The 22,118-nt window shown below is 43.0% G+C and overlaps 1 protein-coding gene across 1 annotated transcript in view; it reads right to left on the bottom strand.

The window, feature by feature from the left end:
- Window positions 1-18,689, bottom strand: part of dmxl2 (Dmx-like 2) — a 35,109-nt gene extending 16,420 nt beyond the window's left edge. Inside the window, exons 1-27 of the mRNA XM_061068723.1 lie at window positions 18,476-18,689; window positions 12,559-12,684; window positions 12,235-12,306; window positions 12,035-12,113; window positions 11,680-11,824; window positions 10,812-10,878; window positions 10,536-10,708; window positions 9,864-10,038; window positions 9,567-9,747; window positions 9,138-9,356; window positions 8,780-9,051; window positions 7,848-8,117; window positions 7,537-7,766; window positions 7,216-7,418; window positions 6,998-7,119; window positions 6,611-6,700; window positions 6,395-6,503; window positions 6,168-6,287; window positions 5,839-6,066; window positions 5,430-5,716; window positions 4,724-4,896; window positions 3,994-4,630; window positions 3,463-3,792; window positions 3,259-3,378; window positions 2,783-2,918; window positions 1,542-1,652; window positions 1,262-1,431 (exon numbers count right to left, since the gene is read on the bottom strand). Of these exons, the coding sequence (XP_060924706.1) occupies window positions 1,262-1,431; window positions 1,542-1,652; window positions 2,783-2,918; window positions 3,259-3,378; window positions 3,463-3,792; window positions 3,994-4,630; window positions 4,724-4,896; window positions 5,430-5,716; window positions 5,839-6,066; window positions 6,168-6,287; window positions 6,395-6,503; window positions 6,611-6,700; window positions 6,998-7,119; window positions 7,216-7,418; window positions 7,537-7,766; window positions 7,848-8,117; window positions 8,780-9,051; window positions 9,138-9,356; window positions 9,567-9,747; window positions 9,864-10,038; window positions 10,536-10,708; window positions 10,812-10,878; window positions 11,680-11,824; window positions 12,035-12,113; window positions 12,235-12,306; window positions 12,559-12,684; window positions 18,476-18,562 (4,932 nt within the window). The 5' untranslated portion in view covers window positions 18,563-18,689. The remainder of the gene's footprint in view (window positions 1-1,261; window positions 1,432-1,541; window positions 1,653-2,782; window positions 2,919-3,258; window positions 3,379-3,462; window positions 3,793-3,993; window positions 4,631-4,723; window positions 4,897-5,429; window positions 5,717-5,838; window positions 6,067-6,167; window positions 6,288-6,394; window positions 6,504-6,610; window positions 6,701-6,997; window positions 7,120-7,215; window positions 7,419-7,536; window positions 7,767-7,847; window positions 8,118-8,779; window positions 9,052-9,137; window positions 9,357-9,566; window positions 9,748-9,863; window positions 10,039-10,535; window positions 10,709-10,811; window positions 10,879-11,679; window positions 11,825-12,034; window positions 12,114-12,234; window positions 12,307-12,558; window positions 12,685-18,475) is intronic.
- Between the last annotated feature and the right edge of the window lie 3,429 nt (window positions 18,690-22,118).

Below are 22,118 nucleotides of genomic sequence, written 5' to 3'. Positions count from 1 at the left end.
GGCGAGTGTGTGTCTGTGTGTGTGTGCGTGTGTGTGTGTCTGCCAGACAGCGCACCGGTCCCGAGGCTCCGCCCCCGCGCACTCGCTCAGAGAGACAGTGGGATCAGAGCTCGTTCACCTGAAGCAGGCCGGTCACTGACTCACAGGCTGCTTCTTAACTATGGAAACAGTGAAAACACAGAGTTCCTCTGGTCTCAGCTGCTCTGAGATCAGCGCCGCAGCTTCTGGATCAGAGCAGAAGCTGCAGCTGGTTTCTACCGAGCTGCAGTTTCACTGTCCGCCTCCAGTCTGATCTGCTTTCACTTTTTGTTTTCACATTTCGCCAACGCCAACTAAAATATATAGGCTGCAGCTATATGTTTTTATTTATTTCAAAATAGGGTACTTCTTATTTCATACATTTCCCACAAATATGGGGATGACTCAAATAACCCTACATAGTTCTGCGTTTAATTTATTTCAAAGTAGGCCTACACTTGCCTGTGTATTTTCTTCTCCTCTTCATAAGCATTTGGTGTTTCCCTTTGTTGTAACAGGTAAAAATAAATAAAATGTCAACAGTTTTCTTTATTGTTGTTCTATAATTTCATAAATGCAATAATCTACAGATTAGTATAGTATAACTTTATATAAAATTTTATCAGCTTTGTTATCAAATATGTTTTGCGGCTCCAGACAAATTTTATTTGGGGGAAGAGGGGGCAAAATGGCTCTTTTGATAGTAAAGGTTGCCGACCCCTGCTATAGACCTATAGGAGGGACATCTAATGGACAACCTAAGAACTGCAAGCTAGACTAGTACGCAGCTGTAGACACAACACAGGGGGTCCCTGGACCTGAGAAGGGAAGATAAGGAGTTTAATGTGGCTATTAAATGTGACTAAAACTAGACTAAAATGTAATTTGTTTTCGTCGACTAAAACTAGACTAAAATGTAATTTGTTTTTGTCGACTAAAACTAGACTAAAATGTAATTTGTTTTCGTCGACTAAAACTAGACTAAAATGTAATTTGTTTTCGTCGACTAAAACTAGACTAAAACTAAGAAGGATAAAAATAACTAAAACTAGACTAAAACTAATATGCATTTTCTTCAAAAGACTAAGACTAAGACTAAATCAAAAATAGCTGCCAAAATTAACACTGAACTGATCTGAATCCTCTGTTTTAATGTCTTGGTTTTGTTAAGACATGCTGCTTTAAATTCTGTGCGTGTTTTTGCGTGAACCTTGTATGAATAAATGTGAATTTGTTTCGATACCTTTTCCACCATTTTCCGCAGGGTGTTCATGTTGCGAATCCACCAACCCACTCCAACAGCTCTGAGCTCAGACCACTGTGGGTCTCCTCTCTGCATGGCAGGGATCATGTTGAGAAGCTCCTCTTCCGCTTCGGAGTGGAAGGCCCATGCAAAGTGGCACGTTGATAGACCTGGCACGATGACAGACAGAGGTGAAGGGAAAAGGAGATATCTGAAGTTCAGAAATCTATATTTCATATTTTTGTGTCACACCAGTAGTGTAATGAGCAGTGAGCTTTACCCTGGTGGAGCAGCTGCATGCGGTACAAAGGGGGCAGAGAGGTGAGCAGGCAGGTATGGAGACGCATGGCCAGCATGAACCTCAGCCCACACTCGTCCAGAGCCTCACCACCTATAAAACACAAAACCAGAGGGAACTGTCAGCTTTGTCACTGTTATTCCACAGAGACAATCATTAAAATCAGCCAGAAAGCACAGACCTGTACAACCCCAGTATCACTTCAGTTCATTGAATCCTGTGTCTCTTGTCCCTGAACCTTCTTACCCCCCCCTGTGCTTACTTAGCCCTGGAACAACCTGCTAATGTCTTCCTCTCAAAAGACTAAATAAAATCAGATGGAAAATTGGAAGAAAAAAAAAGACAAGGATAATGGAAAACGTGCTGAGTCTTGTTTATATGCAGTTAAAGAGGAACCGCCTAAGCACTGCTGTTTATGTTAATGAAGATTTGATGGCTGGAGATGAACCATGTTCAGGAACACACAATCAAGAAAAATTATGCTGAGTTTTTATTTTTGTCTATAACCTCTCGTCAACTTTAATACAATATTATCTCTAACAAAGGGAAACAGACTGGTAGACATTAGAGCACGTCAGCAGGTTTGGTTGCATCTTGTATCTTTCTGTACATACAAAACAAGGTGATACTTTATTCATCCACAAAAGTAAAAGACCTGGCAGATGAGAGACACAGCTCAGTGTCTCAATGGAGGACACCTCACTGAGGAAGAATCTCATACATGAAAGCACCGACATATGTAACAGACCCTCCTCCTTTCACCCACTGGCTCTCAGATCAGACAATTTCAATGGATTACAAATCCCACGCACCGGTCTAAAGACTTGGTGACAGGGGCTAGTTACCTATGAAAATAAACCTAACTGACTTACATGAAAAAACTTAAATAAATTAATGTCACAACAAAACGTACAAACTTAAATTGCCATGGGTGACTGTCACGTTGATTGGAGCATTAAAATCTACACTTAAAAACTGTCAAAACAGCTAAAACTAAACTTTTCTTTTTTTAAAGAACACACTGTGGGAATCAGGGAACGTGATCAGCTAACTCCATACTTTGATGTATAATTCAGAGAGAACTGAAAAGAGGATCTAGCGTCAGACATAACAACAGATAAAGAAAATGCTGATTGTTAAAACTTATTTCAATGCCTTGAGACAATTTTGGGAAGAGTGTATTCACTGTGGTTTGATTGTCACACGCAACCATCTACACTGACCTGTGTACTGCTGATCAGTGGAACTCGTGACCTCAGCACTGGTGGTTGCGACGGTGTCAGCCAAGGCCACCAGGAACATCTGCTCGAGTCTGGTCAGCCCTGGTAAGCTGGAGTGCATGAGGTGACTGGATAATACCTGGACACACAAAGGACAATTGTAAGTAAGGCTTAAAGTTACACAATGATCAGAGACTGATGGATTTTACAATGTCAGGCATCCCATGTATTTTTAATCCCTACATGATCATTACTTTACTCTTTCCTCCCGATTGCTGTCCCTTCAGAAATTACAAACTCAAGATTACCATTACTGTTAACAAGATGTTACATGGTTATAATTTGGTATAACAACATAATTATTCTCTTACTCCCATACTATTTATTATTTACTTTTATATATTTAAAGAACAAAAAACAATGTATATTTTAGGGTTTTATCAATGATAGGCCAGCAAAGTGAAACTGTAAAGTGATACCTGGGCGTGTTCTGGTCCGAAGTAAGTGGGTCCATATTGAGAGAGGTTAATAACTCGAGACTTCTTATCTGGTTTTTCTGAGGCAAAGTTTACAAAGTCATCTGTGGTGACCGCTTGCACCTGATAACACAAGAGAACAATTAGTTATAAGCAGCAGTGAACTAGACCATTGACAACAAAATCCAAGTTTGCTCAACTACCAACCCCGAAGAGGTCAGCATACTGGTCCCCTGTGGACGTCTGTCCTCCATCGCCATCCCCCACTTTGGCTCCCTTAGCAGCATCTTCAGCTCCCTTATATGAGGTGTCTAGATCAGCCTGCATGAGTGCGTAAAGGGGCAGTGGAGGGATGGAGTTAATCTCTGTGTAGTCCCTGCCTCCGTCACGGCCTGCGACAATGGTGTCTTTCGCTGTGCTGCCAGTCACACTGATGGTTCGGGACAGATGTCTCCTGGCTCCGCCCTCACCGGCCTCCACATCCCTCACCACAGCAACTTCCCCGGCAATGCACTTCACCAGGTGAGCAAGGATGGCCTATATATAGAGGAGCAATTGGTTAAACAGTGTATACAACAATGTAGGTTAGATAAGCTAGATCACTACATGTCCAACATTTTTAGGAGAGTGTTTGTCAGCATCTGTCTTTTTGAGTATTCTACTTCAGATTAGGCTTCATTTTACTATTACCCTCTACACTTGGCATATTACTGATTTGTAGAAACAGTAAAAACTCACCTTGGCACGGCGAACCTTGCCCAGGTCCATGAGTTCTAGCAGCTGTGTGGGATGGTACTGGGGTAGAGTTGGAGACAGGGAGTGGGCCGCCTCAAACAGTCCCCCTTCCTGAAGTCCAGCCGGCGCACGAAGGGCCTCGTCCACTGCAATGTTTCCTTCAAACACACTCTTGGACCTGGTTCTCCCTTCAAAGACTGAGGAGGACCCAGCAATGTCTGCGGATGAGAGGTTGCCCTCGTCTCCCTCACCAGGCTTCTTGTCCTGATGCCACTGGGCATACACATGCATCTCACAATCCATGCCCACAACTAGGATGCCGTCCCTTACCCAGGACAGAGAGACTGGCAGAGATGGTGTGCCATCCACTGAGGACAGGAGGTCCACAGACCGAAGCAGGATCCAGCGTGAGCGGATCCCCTGTTTGATACTGCCCCCTAGAGGAAGGTTAATGACAGCCACTCCCTCCTTGCTGTACGTCTGCTCGTTGACCATGCCAGAAATACGGCCATACATGAGAATGTTGGATCCAACCCCCACAGTGAGGATGTGAGATCCATCCTCCTTCGACAGCCAGTCCAGATGAACATAGTGCTTTATGTTGGGGGAGCTATGGTCTCTGGTCATGTACAGGTCCGACCTGGTGTGGAAAACATCATTATTACAAATATAAAAAATATTTAAAAATATTCATACATAATCAATATATAATATAAACACTAGTCATCCTGACCTGCTGTAGACAAACAGGTTGGAGTCCACACTGACTCTTGGATCCAGGGTTGACGAGCTCCTTGTGAACTCATCCAAGTGAAGAGTTTGCTCTAAAACCCACTCAGAGCCACCGGTGGACTCACACTCGTAAATGGAGACATGCATAGAGAAGTCTTTTGCAGAGCCCTGCAGCTGAGGACAAGAGGAGTGTTTACTTCACACATGTCATCTCTTAGGAAAGGTCACAACCAGTAGTCAACCACGAATCATCAGCTCATAAAAATAACTCATCAGTGTCCTGTGGTAAACCCAGACACAAGCTAGACTGCTCTGCATAAACCTCAACTCAGCTCATTCCAATCCAGCTCCATATGATTCAAATACGTAAAGCAATGGATTTAGATGATCAGACAGTCAGGTTTTATCACTTCTGTTTCACTTAAGTCCAATGACTGTTTACACAGATTCTTAACAAGCTGCAATGTATCATATGCATAATGCATGTGTTTATGTAATCTAGTACTTCCCTCACCCCTCTGCTTTACATAAATATGCATTTGTATGCTGACGTATTGAATTGTTATCCATTTGTGCAGGGTCAAGACTATAGAGCCGAATGGTATTAATTCACAGAATTTACATTTTTATTGCAGTTTTACATCTCATGGTGATTGCCATAGAATTCAAAGAAAACACCATTAAAAAAACAAACTCTAATTTCCTACCTGTCCTTGTCGTGGCTGTTTGAAGGCCACAGCCAGCCGCCCGATGTAGGAGCAGGACACAGCTACAGGCCGCCCCGACACACACACAGCACTGTTGTTATCATCCTCCTCGTTCATCAGGGCCCAGGGCTCCCAGCGGTAAGCCCTGTTGTCATGCTCATTCTCACTGTAGCCGTCATCGCCCTCCACAGCACAGTGCCAGAACCGCACGCGAGAATCCGAGCAGGTTGTGACAATCAGGTACGGAGCCAGACACACAGGGTAGATAGAGGAGGAGCTGAGGTGACCTGGCAGAAAGAGGAGGCAGAACAAAAACAGAAACATGTTTAAAATAAATGTGGAAAAATTTGGGACCATTTTGTTTAAATTGCCGACTTGTGTATCTAATCGTTTGTGTGCCTATCCAGACCTGCAGAGGGGGTTGCCCTGGTAACCTCCACGCCGTGGGGCAGGTCGAGTCGCTTGCTGTACACCAGCTTGGAGCTGAGGATGAGTTTGCTGGCTGACTGCAGGTTGGCAGTGGAGGATGACCGTGGCAGGGGTCTGATAGGAGAGGTCTCAGGAGACGAGTCGGCATTCAGGGCTTGATTGGGAACCATTAGCTGACTCTGGGAGCTATAATCTGGGCTTGGTTCATCTGGACACAGGGAGACAGGATTATTATAGTGTAGATTTACCCATTGGAAGCAAAATGTAAGTGTGGCAATAACTGCTCAGCTATGTTTAACCTCCACTCACCCACACAGGCCTGCACAGATTTCAGGTGCAGGTGCCACATCTGCAGGACAGAGTTCCTGTTGAGATCCTTCTCTATCATCACCAGAAAGAACTTCTCAGAGAATGGGGGAGGTTGATAATCTGGATATAGTTAAATCACAATATTAGCTACTTATAAGGACAATCAGGTTTGAAATCACATCACGAAACAAATGTACAAAGAGTTTTCATTTAATAGTGTTCTATACCGTCGCCAGATGGAAAGGTCGGTGCAAATGCTTCTGGCTCTTTCTGCGGCTTGTAGCCGAGAATGAAGTCTTCTTGGAAGACGTGCAGCAGCTGGGTGTTGGCGCCACACTGGATTCACATGGACATCACACATGTTACTATCTCAGCTGATCTGAGGGTTTCAGGATTTAAAGATGAGTTTGGTGTTAAAAAAAACAAACAAAGCAGCTCCTTACCTGGTTTGTGATGACATCCAACTCTATGATACACCCAGGTCTGGCAGTGGACTGCTGGCTGACAATGTTGAACACTTCGCCCACCAGTTTCTAAAAATGGGGATATAATATTCATAGCATAAATAAATTAAGGCAGCGTAAAAAATTATATTAAAAGCTCATAGATATTGAAATGCCAGCCTCAACAACTTAATATCTGTGAATGATGTGGTTACATTAGTATTTTAAGGTTGCCATGAACACAATTTGGACTCCATTCATGGTCGTCTGTGATATTTAATTTCAAGGCTCAGAGTGTGAGACTTAAAGATCCAGGTGCATTAAAATCACAGAACAGCGATTCCCCAATCCAAATGGGCAAAGCATGAATTTTGTGTGCGCACTCACAGACGTTTCAGGATCTGACAGCTCATCCAGTAATTTTCTGGCATCCACCACCGCTTGATAGAGACGTAGGTTTTTGCCATCTGATGCCACGAAGCAGGCGCTGGCACTGTTACAGTAAGTTCCTGAGGGACACAACACAAAGTTTGTTGGAAAGTCAAGCAGTGCAAAAGAATGTATTAATTACAGTTTGGTATATTAAAAATAAATGGGGTGTTTACCGAGCACAGAGCTGGGTACGAGGGTGGGTAGCCAAGCAACATTGCTGAAAGCGGAGGTGTGGAGGGAGTTGATTCGGGCCAGTTCGGAGACACCTCCAGTGCAGGACAGGGGTCCAATATGATCCACCCTCCACAGGATCAGCTCACTGTAGATGGCGTTAGGGTCATGGAAGGTCCTTGTAGCTGCATTACGAAGCTGCTTCCTACTGATGCACAAGTAAAACGATCAGAACTCATCTGTGGCATTTCAGGTATGTACTCGTAACACAAACAGACACAAGCTAGAAGTCTATCTGCCGTTTCTTCCTCTCTGTTCTTTACCTGGGAAGTCCCTTTGGTATGGGAAAGGTAGGAGGCTGCTCTCCCTCCAGGCTGCCAGGTGCTGAGGGAGGCGTGAGCAGGGCGTTATGATGAGAGGAGGTCAGCAGCAGTGGCAGCACTGTGTGGCAGGCTTGGTCGTTCAGATGAAAGCGGTGGCCACAGTACCGGAATTTATGAGATACAGTCAATACGTTTGCGAAGGCAGAGCGCTCGGCAAATGTCACTGCCCACTGCAGAGAGAAGGCGGCAAGAACTTGTTATGAAAACATTACATTACGAAATGTCAAACTTTGCTTCTAACAATCCTTTACCTGGTTGAGGGATCCATCAACATGCTTGGAGACCATCATGACAGCAGGACTGATGCCAGGGCGAGGGTTGAGAGCGTTGGCCAGGGAGTGTGAACCCAGGCCGGCCGACACTGAAGCAGAGTGGGCGACACGTTGAACCATTCTCCCCTGGTCCGCTGCCCCGGCACTGTCACCCTCGGTCCAAGTGCACGCGTACATCAGGATGTTTTTACTCAGCGAGTTGGCATCGCCCGTTGGAAATGCCACTGGAATACGGGAAGAGAAGGACACCTGGCGGGAGAGTTGGAGGAAATAAAAACCATAAGGGACAGACACATGTTCTCTGCAGTCTGCCAGGCTTTTAAGACCTGTATAGACCTATAGAGACCTTTAAAGCGCCAGGATCTACAGTGTGGAAAATGATTAGGACGCCCTAGTGAGCGACTCGTGAGTTCAGACTGAGGTTGGCAAAACAAATGAGGTCGTTATCTCTCCTCCTGCTTTTTCATTAGTGAGGATCACAACATGTACAAAACATTCTGGTAGAAGCTAGATTTTGCATTTTAAGATGTCGCCAGTTGTCGCTTTCACCAGATGATGACTAGTATCGCTTATATCGCCTGTCGTTAATTAATGGTAATTCTGTGAGCAACATTATTAGAGGCTAAATTTTAAATTGTGTTTTGTCTCGTTGAAGTGAGCTCTGCAGCCATTGCCTGTCCTCAGCCATAGGTTGGTTGGCTGTGAGTGAAGACGCGTAACTCTGTAACACAACTTACAACTGCAGGTGGAGTGACTGTGTTACAGGAGTCACATTCTGCCAGTTAAACATTTATCTATTAGTCTTACATATGGCTTGAGAAGTGCTGTGTTACCTTACATTATGCTACACTACTGCCACTGTGTGTATGAGCGTAGAGAAGAGGTAAAGAGATTTCCGATTTTTTGCTCACCTGAACCTGTCTGAAGATGCCCTGGTTGAATTCGTCCAAGTACTTTACATGCCAAACCAGGAAAGATCCATCGGTAGGATGTATGGTGAACAGCATGTCTGGGCTCTTGTTCCACTCTGTGATCAGAGTCTCCATCTTCCTCTCTAGCAACATGGAGGGTAAAGGCATGCTGGAGCTGGATCCCGGGGAGGACGCCTTGTTGCTTCCCTGCTCCCCTGACTCAACATCTTCACCTTGTTCTGATGAGGCTTTATCGGATATGTCGTCTAGGTCTAAAATAACAAAAAATATATTATTATTGTATTTTTTGAAACAAATGTGTTCAATAAATGAGTGTTGGCCTGGTTGAGGGACATACCAAAGTCAAACTTCAAATGGGATCCCTCAGGGTCCAGGGGATCCTCAGTAGTCTGGTCCATCTGCTGTTCAGAGAACTTACGGAGCTGCAGCATAAAGAGGTCCATGGAAGTAGTGAAGCTAAGGTCCTTATTGTTAAGCCAGTGAACCACAAAGCCGCCGCCACCGGAGCCATCGTCTGGGTTGAACACTGCAGAGTCGGCCAGCACTGCTGGGATATCTGACAGAGGAGGAGGGAGGTAGGAGGAGGGAAAAGATTTATGGATAAGAAGCTATTTCTGCTGCATCATTATTTGGTCATCGATAATCACTACTACAAAACGATGTCATTAAAGACATTATAGAGCAACCCTAGATGATCAACATGTATGGATCTATGGTGAAGAAATACACAAATACTTTGAAATAAGTTCCAACCAAGACGTCGTACCTGTGTTGGGGTTAATACTGGCAGAGATGTGAAAGTGACACAGGGCATTGGCGTGATGAGCGATGTGGCGGTGAGTGTGAGTGTCCTGCGTCCCGAGCTGAGACGGCAGCAGCTCACTATGTGCCACCAGTGCAGAGGACCGTCGTCGACCGCGGCGCAGATGCTTCAGATGGTGGATTGACTGATCAAGCAAAGCACATGAACACAGGTTTTTTAGTATTTCTGATCAGACATATTATATATATTATATTTCCTTCCGTGATTCATTCCTGGTGAGATCTGACTAAGTAAGTGCACCTCTAAAGCATGCTGGATCTTGTCTTTATTGCCTGCCAAGCCTGGCAGGCTGGAGCTCTGCGAGTTCTCAGAGATCTGTCCCCCGAGCAGCGTGTCTTCTGGAAGCAGCGTCTCTGACCACATTCTACACACGCCATCCTCGCAGGACGTCAGCAACACATTGCACACTGAACCTCTAGAGCAGGCAAAACAAACAATTTTAATGATCAGTTATGACTTATGACCCTAAAATATTCAGTCAAAATACCTTACAGCATATTATGGAAATAAATCATTTATATTATGGAAGAAAGTTAAGTGTCAATGTGATTCTAAACATATATATATCACTGGTATCTACACCATCAAAAAAAAACAATGCATACATAAATGCTCACGGTGGACATTAATATATTAATTATACACTAGAAAGAAAAACAAGTGTAAAGTGGGAGTGCAGGTGGGAGGAATGAAATTTAACAGCTCCAGATTCTCATGAGAGCATGAGAGTACATAACCAGGGTGGACTAACTGTTTTAATTGTCTTGCTGGCTGCGCTAAATTCAAATTTATGTCTTCTTATTAGAAACAGGCCTCAATACCAGTTCATAAACACATGACTCAAAGAGCAAACCATTTCTTGTTGCTGGCCACCCTCACACTGTGAATGTGTGTGTGCGAGTCTTTTCTTACTTGGGCATGAACTTGCTGGTCTTCCTCCAGGACATACCAGTGACCGAGCGAGGATGCGCCAGGTAAACAAAGGAGAAGTTGACAGGAGGAGGCTTTTTATCGGAGGGGTCGTGGACCACAACAGCAGATCGCCAGCCCGTGGTGGGATACCACACCTTAAGTAAACAGTCATCCTGCGTGTGCAAACAGATGTGAGTGAGCATACATTACATGCAAACATCACCACAGGCCTTACGCTAAAATAAATGTTCAGAAAGCTTGCAACGTGAATCCTACCTTCCCAACTGTTGCAATATACTCGCCATCAGGAGACCACTTCGCAATGTGAACAGATGCAGCAGTTCTGAGAGAAACAAAAGCATTTACAATTATAGGAGCTATATTCACTTCTCTAAAAGAACCCCAGAAAAAAAACCTGGGGCTTTTCTTGCCAGCTTGTAAATTTCAGAGAGACCATTTCCCCATTCTAGTTGCTTTCCTGAGCATGAACATGTGTCATCAGTTGGCAATTATCAGTCAGGTATCACATGTCTGTTTACACAAGTTAAAGCACAGGACACAGATTCAAAAGAATGGCTCACAACAATGCATAAACACCTCTCATGTCAGGCTGTGTGCAGATGTGGTTGGATAATCAGTAACCTTCTATAGGTTGTTATTAGTCAAATTATGCAATTCTACAAGCTTCAAGAAGTTAGCTTTCAGAGAAAGACAGACACTTTCTGTTCCTCTTTCACTTTCAACAAGCCAAAGTGAAAAAACAGTGAACAGAACGAAATAGTTTCCTCGAATCCTCAAAAATTTACAATTTAAATTAAAATAAATATATATAATAAATATTGTCAAGGATGATCAATTTTTCACTTAAAATTCTAAAATCCTCTGACAAACCTGGCAAACAGAAAGCTTTTCCTAGCTTGGTATTTACAAGACAAAGAACAAGAGTTGACAGAGGAAGGAATGACAATAATTAATAAAAACAGCACAAAGTGACCATCTTCTCCAAAGCTTCCTCTGTGTGACAGGACTTGGCTCTTAGGATTCGATTCTGATCTGATGGACATTACTGTGAAGCCGCAAGGGCTTTATTTACACGGCAATAGTGTCAGATGCTTTTACAGTATGCACAAAAGCAAAAACGTACTTGCACTGCCAGACACAGTTCCAGTCATTAAGGACAGGGTGGGGCTTGTCCTCATTCAACTGCCCATCTTCCTCCTCTATCAGGGCATCTGCCAGCGGAGGAGCCCACAGTTGGAGCCGCTCGGTTGCTGCTAGGATACGGTTCCCTGAGGACACAAAAGCATTATCTTACACACCTCATGTCTCACACCGAATACTACAGTACAGAGAGCCACATGCACACCCTGACTCTTACATAACGCACGTCATCCCAGACAAACCAAAGAGGCCTGTGAGTGGGAGCTGTGAGTAGGAGCTGTGCGTAGCGTGGATTGATTCAGTCGGACAGTCAGTGAACACAGAAAGCACAAGCGTACCTTGTGGGTCCCAGGCCAGGTTGTAGGTGATGGCATCGAGGAAGAACTGTCCTGTCTTTTGCCACTGATAGTTAAGCTGCTGTTAGTGACAGAAGAGCAACACAACCCATGCAATGTTACTGGCAGTGTGATTACACTCACTGGGTATTGATTTAAACGTCTATAAGCAGCATGTCTAGAATGCTGACACTCGTGCTCACCTTATGCCGTTTGTTTGGGTTGGCGGAAAGAGGTTCGAAGATGCAGACTGTGTTTCCATAGGACGCAGCGATCTAAAAATAAAGAGATGTGTTCATCATCAAAACATTACTCACCCCATCAGTGCTTCTGCACAGTCATTCCCATAGGAGAGGGGTGAGTGGTGCAGGAAATCAGGACAGCAAAGAGATGAGAGCATGGCCGTACAAGACAGTAGCGAACGTGGGCTTAAATGTCCTTCGTTATGAAAAGCATAACTGATCATGCTTCCTGGCTATAGATGGGAACATGAAAACTAAGAGTGGGAGGGTGCAGTCAACACTTACCCTGCCAAGCTGGTGGGAGCACTCCACGCAGCCCACCTGTATGTTTCCATTCTGAGCTCCAGGGATAATTTGCACACACTCAAAGTCACTGGCCAAGATCACCACATCACAACCGGAGCCATAGGCCTGAAAAGAAATGACACATGAGCACAAACTGAATCAGATTGGGCCACAATAGACAAATTAAATCAAACAGCTGGCACTCATGCATGGTAAATATCCCTGCAAAATACTATTGTGAATGCATATAAATTGGTTGTACAATATAATGGAATATAAATAACTGAAAGCAGAGCATAATAGCACTTAATTGCACAATATGAATATTGCATTAGCAGAGCAAGATATTCCAGCAGCACAAGCCACTACAGTGTTGGCAGGTTGTGGTGGTAGCATGAACACCACAGAATAAAATGTAGAATAAAAAGCTTACTTACAAACCCAGTACTTGATACAAATTTAATCTACTCATGTGCTTTAAAGAAAAAACATGCAGCACGTGTTTATTCTTCACACTCGACAGGCAGACTTGTTTTAAGATTTGGATTCTGGGCGGGAAGGTAAAGTGATACGAGGGCGGCTTCCAGCAGCCAACCATGTGCAGAACGGCAGCAATGACAGCAGCACCTGGGAGACAGGCAAGCTGGCCTCGGAGCAGCAGTACTTTCAGTGTGACGCCGGGCGTCTTTCATTATTCACGAGAACAGGAGGAGAGGCCGGTAACCACTGGGTCACACACAACAGGACAGCATTACGGCCAGTATTATAATATGAAGTGACAGGTGGGGATTAAGTTATGGTGAAGGCTGTCATAGGATTAGGCTTCACATGCAATGATGTCGAATTTGAGAGAGACAAGTAGGAGGGGCATGAGGGAGATGTGGCCTGTGCTGCTTTATTACTACAGCATTTGCTCCTGCACATTACAGCTGGAATTAAAACTGGTCACCGTCACGCAGTGTCTCGGACTGCTCTGCACCTCTCTCCCTCTCTCTATCTCACATACACATATGTAAGAGAATGTGTGGGTCCATCCTTCTCTCTTTGTAATTTGGACCTGGTCAGATCTTGAGCCAGGCTGATAAGCTTGAGAGTATCTGCCTCAAAGTGAATGATCCAACATAATTGTCCGGTTCTTAAGGATTGAGATTGTGTGTGTCCTGTATTTCTTTCATTATCCACAGATCAGCACACAAACACACACAAGGTACTAAGGGATGAAATTAGTTATTAGTAGTACCAGCAGAATATGGATACACAGCATCATGTGCAAACATTGACACAACTTAATCTAAACAGATGGAAGACTTGAATGCACAAACAGTGAGGTATAAAATGTCATTAAGGTCTTCATCAGCAAAGACATTTTATGTCAGTCTACATCATTGTTTGTTTTTATGTTGTTTTCCCCATCTCCATAATGTACACAAAACGTATGCACCTCTGTCATCATGATATATTCATATGCTGGAAGATTAAAAACCGTATGCTATTAGTCAACTAGAAACTTAATTCAATCAAAGGCAGCACTTCAAATAAATAAAATGAAGAAACTGCCGACTGCCGGACACCTCTTCTCATTAATCTAATGTGCAGCTCGCTGTCAGGGTATTTATTCGACTCAGCAAATGGCCGACACAATCTACAGATTCTTTCAACGAGTGCACTTAGATCTATACCCAAGTATCTGTAGCTAAGATAAAGGAGTGTAACCCCGAAGCAGCGAAATTTCCTCCATGTCAGTCATGCAAGCTGCTCACTACAAGAATGTTGCTGCCTTTGGATAAACCTCTCTGCAACACATCAACAGCAACACAGAAACTGCACCCACCAAGAGCAGAAAAACAATGTAATGTAATGGTATTATTTTGTAAAATGTTGACTTTATCTATTTAAATAATGTTTTTTTATTATTATCTGAGATATATTTTGCTTTCATTGAATTTATCAAGAAATACAGTATAGACAGATGATATGAATAATACGAGTGACTAACTCTGGGAAACTCCTTTGTCATTCTTTTAAAAGCCAACGCAGTGGGACTCATTCTCTACGTGACACAACGATAATACTGATGACAGCTACAGAAATCAGTTCACATCTTAATAGTTAATCTGAAATACTATTTGCATTATGGTAAACGCCATGACGCTGGGGTGTGGCTGTTTTTTCTGGTAAATATATTTTAAAAGAAAAGAGCCAATGCAGTCTGGTGCAGTAGTAATGAAAGCAGATGAGAGGAAGTGAGAGAGCTCACTTCTGCATTGACTCCATCAAATGCCACTTGCCTAACATAATCATGTGGTCCAATAACAGTCACAGCTGCTACCATGTGTACCATTTTCATGATTGTGCTTGTTTTGAGCTGTTGTAAAAACCCTTAGCTGCAAATATTGGTTAGTTCTGACCTGTAATAACCTTTATTTATTATTGCTGAAAAACCTATAACAGAGACTTGTACTTTGATCTCACTGTCTGTATAACCAGAATATATGGGCTTGTTATTCTCTGCAGCATGACTGCAGTGAAGACACCAGGCCCTACTTCCATGTGTCTTCATTCTGTCTGATGGTCATAACATATCACACTTAAATCCATGTAAACCGATATTTTTGTAGAGCTTCAAACACGGACATTGTGTTTGGTTGTCTATCTTTACATTTCACAAATAAAGGAATACAAGCTACTGAAGTAGGGTCTGGAACAGTGAGAGATAGAAGTAGTTTCATGCATTTCCTCCAGATTTTCTCTCATTTTTAATTTTGGTGCATAATTGATAATCTATAAAAAGCTTATTCACTGGTGACCTGCTGCCATACCATATTTGGAAATTGGTGGCCAAATACCTGTGAGTATTTAAATATAAACTGTGATTACTGAATGCATTTGCAACTGTAACCACTGCACATGCGAATGTCAACTTGTTGCAGTACCATGATGACACGTTAAATGCGAAGGACTAAATTCATACTTGCACAATATGCAGAATGTCCTGTATTATCTGACAATATCTGTATTCGAATGTAGATCAAGATCCAAATGTATTAGAATAACTCCATTTAGAGAACACACCCTTGCAGCCTTAGTGGAAGTATGTTATCTCCCTCTGTGCTATTTTTAGCAGATCGCACATCTGCAACTCTGCATATCAGCCCCACAGGCTGTTTGAAGCAACCTGTACATGTCAAAAGGTAGATGAGCAGAATATCTGTCTTTCTAACCATGAAAACACAGTGTGGTCAGTATCGGTTCTGTCATGTTTGTCATTTATTGACAAAACACTTGAACCATCTTCAACAATCAAAAATCTGAAATAGAAATAAGCAATTATGAAAAAGAAGAACATTTCGTTTTGCCTAAATGATGAACAGATCTCTTCCTACTTCGTGCCATCTGGTCCCTTCACATTCCTACTCAGTTTTGTCTATTATTCAACACAAAACTATACGCCCCCCCGCGCCCAATTGGACTGGCAACAAAAAGGGCAGTATTTCACAGTTCATCATTCAAACTACATTCAAATACATGTTGCAGAAGCCACGTAACACACAAGCAAATAGCATGGAGATGCCGTAGATTAGCTGTGTGTGTGTGTGTGTGTTTGTGTGTGTGTGTTTGTGTCAGGGTCTGGCCTAAGAGCCCTAGGGGTCAGTGTGAGTGTAACTGCATTGGACATGATGTCTACTGTTCTTCAAATACCCTTTCAGACACAGATAGAAAACACCAGGCACAGAAACCAGGGCCTGTGGTGACGTGGGAGGCTTCAGCTTCAGCACCAGCTCTGTCCTGTGCTGCTGAGCAGTTATAACCTCAGGTACAGAGCCCGCCTGGTTACATTCAAACTGCCTGGATCTGGGGTCAGTGTCAGGACAGTGGGTGACAACTCCACTCTGTAGTTTTAACAGAAACGAACAGGATAATAAAGAATGCACTATCTTCTACAGGTTGACCAATTAATCAATTTGGCTGATTACAGATGTTTCATAAACAATTGATCGTAAATTCAATACAGTCCCACAATGCAATTAATAAAAATGGCATATGCCAAAGTACTGAGCCATCCTACTGCTAAAGGTAAGCATGTCATTCATGATTACACAAACTGAGAGAGAGGAAATTCACATCTCTGATGCTTTATCCTCCAAACAATCATATCAGCCTTTAAAATCCACTGTTAGTCGACCTCTATAGATTCTAAAGGACTGAGGGAATCTGAAAGTAAGGAGGTGTCAGGGCGGTGTCTGATTCTGATAAAAATGAAAATTTATATTTAAAAATAAAACAGACAAACTGCTCAGTTTGACTGATGCAGTCACGTCGTTTTTGCTCCACATCTGGGTGTTGAACTTAAAGATTTATCTCTTCTGATTTTACAAGTTATGACTTGAAGAAGCATATTTTGCATCTTCAAGGGCCAGCAAACCCATACGCTTCAGGTGAATACTAGAGAATATAGCTCTGTCATATTAAGCACTGTGGTAAATAAACTGCAATCCCCCCCCTGAAGGACTTGTCAAGACGACAACGCAATATTAAAACCACTCAGGTGGAAGACAACATAGTGATGGCTTGTGAGGGGGCCGGTCCCTGTGGGGTGATATGAAAGATAATCCAGCTCTCAATAAAGTCATTATCATTCATCATCTGCTCTCAGTACAAGAACTGAATAACCACCACTACACTCTCTGCTTTAAAGGGAGAGTTGGGGGACGGAGGCCTTTTATGTTTTTGTACGTTGTTTTTGTACGTTTGTAGAAGGAGTCACCATTTTCTTCAATTGTATTGGATTTTGCTGCGACTTGTTTACCACTCAGACTCCAAAAGTGTTTTGTGGACTCAGACACCTCACCCACCCCTCCCTCGGCATAGTGGAGAGTAGATAATGGGTGAATTTGAATTATGTCCAACCTATAGGAATACAAACTATTTCCGTACGTGCCATCACAAGCAAGGGTCTTGTATCTGAACCTATTGACTGCATTTCAGGACGCTGTCATCTTGAGGCACAAAGAGAGAAGTTGGGAAGATGCCTGAGCTCACACAGACAAAAACTACGCACAAATAACCCAAAGATGTCCACAAATAACAGACACACACTTTGATTTCTGCGTACAATGTCTGATGTGTGCAAATACATGAATGCTGTACTACTGATGGATCTCTCCAGCACAAACAGACTCGGTGAAGCAAAAATGTAAAAGTTTATTATGCTGCACTGACAGATGGCGGGATGCACATGCACGTTCTGTACCTTCAGCACCACAACACCGCCACTCATCCCTCCGGCCCATGTGTCCATATATGGCTCTCTACGTCACGGCTGGCGCAGCTGATGCTGGACTGACAGCGAGCTAATGATCCGTGAGGGGGGGATTTAACGCCAAATGTTAGCACGCTTAGCTAGTCCTGTGTGTTCTGCAGTCGTGCAACTGTCACATCCAAACCAACCCCCCACCCACCCACCCCGTGTGCACGATCACCTGTAGTGTGCACCGTGCATGATCGTGCGTGTCGTGTGTGCGTGTATCTTCGGCGTTGTGGCTGCGCAAAGGGATTCCCTTGCGGTAATTCTTACGTTACAGAGAGATGCAGCTAAAGGTCATTCGAGTGGCTAGCGCCTCACTGTCCATCATAATACAGTGAATTAGCTAATTGCGGTTACATCCGCTTGGAGGGGTTAGCTTGTGGGTGGGTGGGGGGTGTGGACGCCCCCCACCCCTACCCCGAGTGCAGTGGGCTCGACCCGTCGTTTGCGGCAGTTTTTTGGCTAGCACACCACCCGGCTAGCTTACAGGGCTCCAGCTCGCTAAGCCAGCCCGATATATACAACCCGAGCTAATGTGGCTAGCTGTCCGGCTAGCCACATTAGCTGGGGGTCCTCCGGGGGGACATGGGACATGGGAATAAAGAGCCTCACCGTGAAGGGGACGTCGCTCACGCTGCCCACCGAGTAGCAGCAGTCCCCCGGGTTCACGGCTCCCGTCAGCACCTGGTGCAGATGCATCGTCCCCCGGTAGTTCAGCAGCAGAACAGTGCCTCTTCTTCTTCTGTCTCCTTCTTCCTTCTTCTTCTTCTTTTAATTATTTATAACGAGTCCACCCTTTCGGTTTCTCCGTCCGGCAGCGGCTGGGGATTCCATCGGTGGCTGTTCAGCCTCGTCCTCGGCCCTGGAGGTGTCGTCCTGCTCCTCCACGGTGAGGAGAAGAAGAAGAGGGACAAGCCGGGGAAGCGGTGCTCAAACCCCGGGATGAATGCGGTCTCCTCCCGGAACTGACATCGGGTTATTCGTGTGAAATCGAGCCGCCCGCTGTCAACATCGTGCCCGCGCCTGGTCGTGGGATCCGCGGAGGATCTCTGCAGCGAGCCTGACAATGCGCGTTCACGACGCTTCTCGCACGACAGAAGAGATGTAGATCCGTGTCACCTAGATCGGGAAAGCGGCAGCCCCCTTGGATTCCACTCGGAGCCTCGTTTGAGGGAATTAAGCATCAAAATATCTCACCTCGTTTTGTTTTTTAATAAGAACGAGTGAAAATGTAAATGAGTGAGTCACCGGACTTCTTTCTGGGACACGGCACACCCGCTCTAGTAGTGTGTTGTCTATGTTTACAGTGTGTCAGTTCTACACTTCATTCAATGGTCTGAGTGAAAACATGAACTGGTGTTCTCATCATTTCACCAATCATTTAAACTCTAGACGTAAAACGACACTGAAAATCTGCCACACACCATTTCCTCTTTTATACTACTCTTTTATACTACTTTTATAGTCAAATACTTATATTCATACCTCTACTATATATCATATATTATATCATACTCTCTGTATATTCTTTGTAAACATAAGTCTATATACACATATTTTATACATATGTACATGTTATAATTACTATTATTATATCACTATTACTATTATTATTATATATACTGTCGCTGCCATTATTACTATATACTGCTTTTATATTGGTATAATTACTATCATATATAAATGTATATTATGTTATATTATATACTATATATACTGTACTATTCTTATATACTGTCTAACAATAACATTACCATCATATCATCAGTACTATTAACATCATCTTGCCACTGCACTTTATCTGCCTATTTTATTTTATTTTATCTTGTGCTTCTGTTTTTTATTCTTTCTACCTCAATATTTTTATTTTTATTTTATTCTACTGTATTGTATTTTATTGTATTCAAATATACCGGCTGCTATGACAACTTAATTTCCCTTCGGGGATGAATAAAGTACTCTATCTATCTATCTATCTATCTATTAAAGATTTTGTAGTTTTGTAATCTGCTCTTTTTTTCGGTGTATTTGGGTGTAGTTTTCATATAAGCCATCACTAGTTCCTCCCACACACGTATTTTAACATGTTATTCATGCTTTTTGTATTTATATCGTGTGAAATAAATTGAACTATATTAAAAGTAAATAAATAAAAAAAAGTCATTTCATTTAATATGTGGGGTTTTGCATTGGCCTTCTTTTTAAGTTTCAACTTTGAAGACATATATATACATTTTGTCCATACATAAAATAGAGCATAGGAAATAACCATGCCTTGGGTTTAATATTTTAATTGTTTAAATGTACAATATTCAACATTCAAAATCAACAATTGCAAATATATTCTTTTCAAATGTCATGAGCAAGTGTCCAGCCATCTCAGTGCTCATCTTTCATAGTATCATGAGAACCCATATGACACCATAAGATGCAACCTACTGGGACATGTCCTCTATATTTTACTACTGAGTACAGTGAGTGAGAACTAAACCTATAGCTGAGGTTCATTGTATCTGCAACTGTCTAATTATCTACTCTTCCTGATGAGATTTAATGAAGCCCATCACCATACCAATGTTTCTCTCTCGTACCCATTCTTGTATGTAGCCATTGTCACACTCTCCTTTGTTGTACTAGATAATTGATGAGAGGACTGATAGGGATCCATGGTAGGGATACGCAACCCAACCATCGTAGCGTTAGCCTAGTTATTTAAGGCCCACTGACATCATCAGGCTCGACCTGCCTTCCAGCCTACGTGACACACAGAACAGAATATTGGGAGGCAGTCGCCCAGAGAGAATGTGACACATACACATAAACAGTGTCAATGGCCTGGCACAGTCATCGTGTAGCATGTGTAATATTGAGTCTGTCCATTTAGCATTTACTGAATATTATTATTATGTTTCAGACTATACAGCTGTTATAACTAAATCCGGCCACAATGAGTACTGCATATAGCAAAATGGTCAAAAATTGTATCTATAACATACAAGCAAACACACACAAACACATGCAATCTCTCAGATGAGTATGTAGCGAATTATGATTCAGATAACCAGGTAAAGTGAGGTCTAGTGAATTTTCTGCCAGAAAATCTGCCTGTTTCTGTTCCTTTGGCTGTGGCTAATTTCAAAGGGCAGTGTGCTGTGAGGGCATGTGAGTAAGACTGTGAGTGCATCCCTCCCAGCTGAAGTTACCTTGAAGCATCTCACTCTGGCTATAAGGAATAAAGATAATCGAGCTATAATGCGCTGACCCTTTTTATCAGTCTGACGGGAAATAGATGGACAGGTTTTGTGCAGGAGTCTGAGCAAGTTTATGCATTTGTTCCTGTTCATGCTGAATATTCTTGAGGCGATAGATGAGATCCACTTTTGATACAAACGTATATGTCTCTATCAGAGGGGCAATGGGCCAAATGGGGGAAATCATTGCAAAGAGAACAGAGGTAAACAAAGACGTACATAGGGATACAACTGATACAGCATAACCTGTGAAGACAACAGTGAAAATGCTCACACAAGTGTGAGAGAGATGCAGAGATGGTGCACAACACCATGTGGATAACAATGACTGTACCTTTGGATATTGCAGTAGGATTGGACTGAGGTTGATGCAGTGTTGTACCAGTCCCTGCGCTGCCATTGGGAGACATAGCCTTGATCTACAGTGAACAGAATTAAATGTATTATAGATTTTCTCATTTCATGGATGGCTGCTGGCTGGAGGGAGCTCCAGTGTGGCCCTGAGGTGCGAGGCAGTCTGCTCCCCAGGACCAAAATGTAATGGGACTTTTTCTACAGTCCCAAGTAAATAAATCAATGCATAGAGTTGAAATACACTGAATCGTGACACAGCGATATTTACAGTACGAATTGCCTTCTTTTGGTGTCAAAGCACAGCGGATATACAGAGAAACATAAAAGGTATAGCATGGTGGTATTTTGTGTCGTCACATTAAAGGAATTAAAGGAAGGGAATATTACATTTCATTTAGGCCAATATACCAAGAAAAAGCAACATATTCGAATATTACCAGAGAGACAGGGCCTTAGAGTAATGTGAACAAAATGTTTGGTATTTTTCAGAATAAATATAAATTCAACCGGTTCCTTTTGTTCTTCAAAACAACACCAGCTATTTCAGTGTATTAGATTAAACCATACAATCTGATGCACCAATAATTAATAAATACATGCAGCCGTATGCTTTTCTTTTGTTCTTCGATTTCCTTAAACTGTCAACTTGG

Source organism: Limanda limanda, chromosome 3 (genome assembly GCF_963576545.1).
Source record: "Limanda limanda chromosome 3, fLimLim1.1, whole genome shotgun sequence".
In the NCBI taxonomy this organism is placed as follows: Eukaryota; Metazoa; Chordata; class Actinopteri; order Pleuronectiformes; family Pleuronectidae; genus Limanda; species Limanda limanda.
This window is presented reverse-complemented; position numbering and strand designations above follow the sequence as displayed.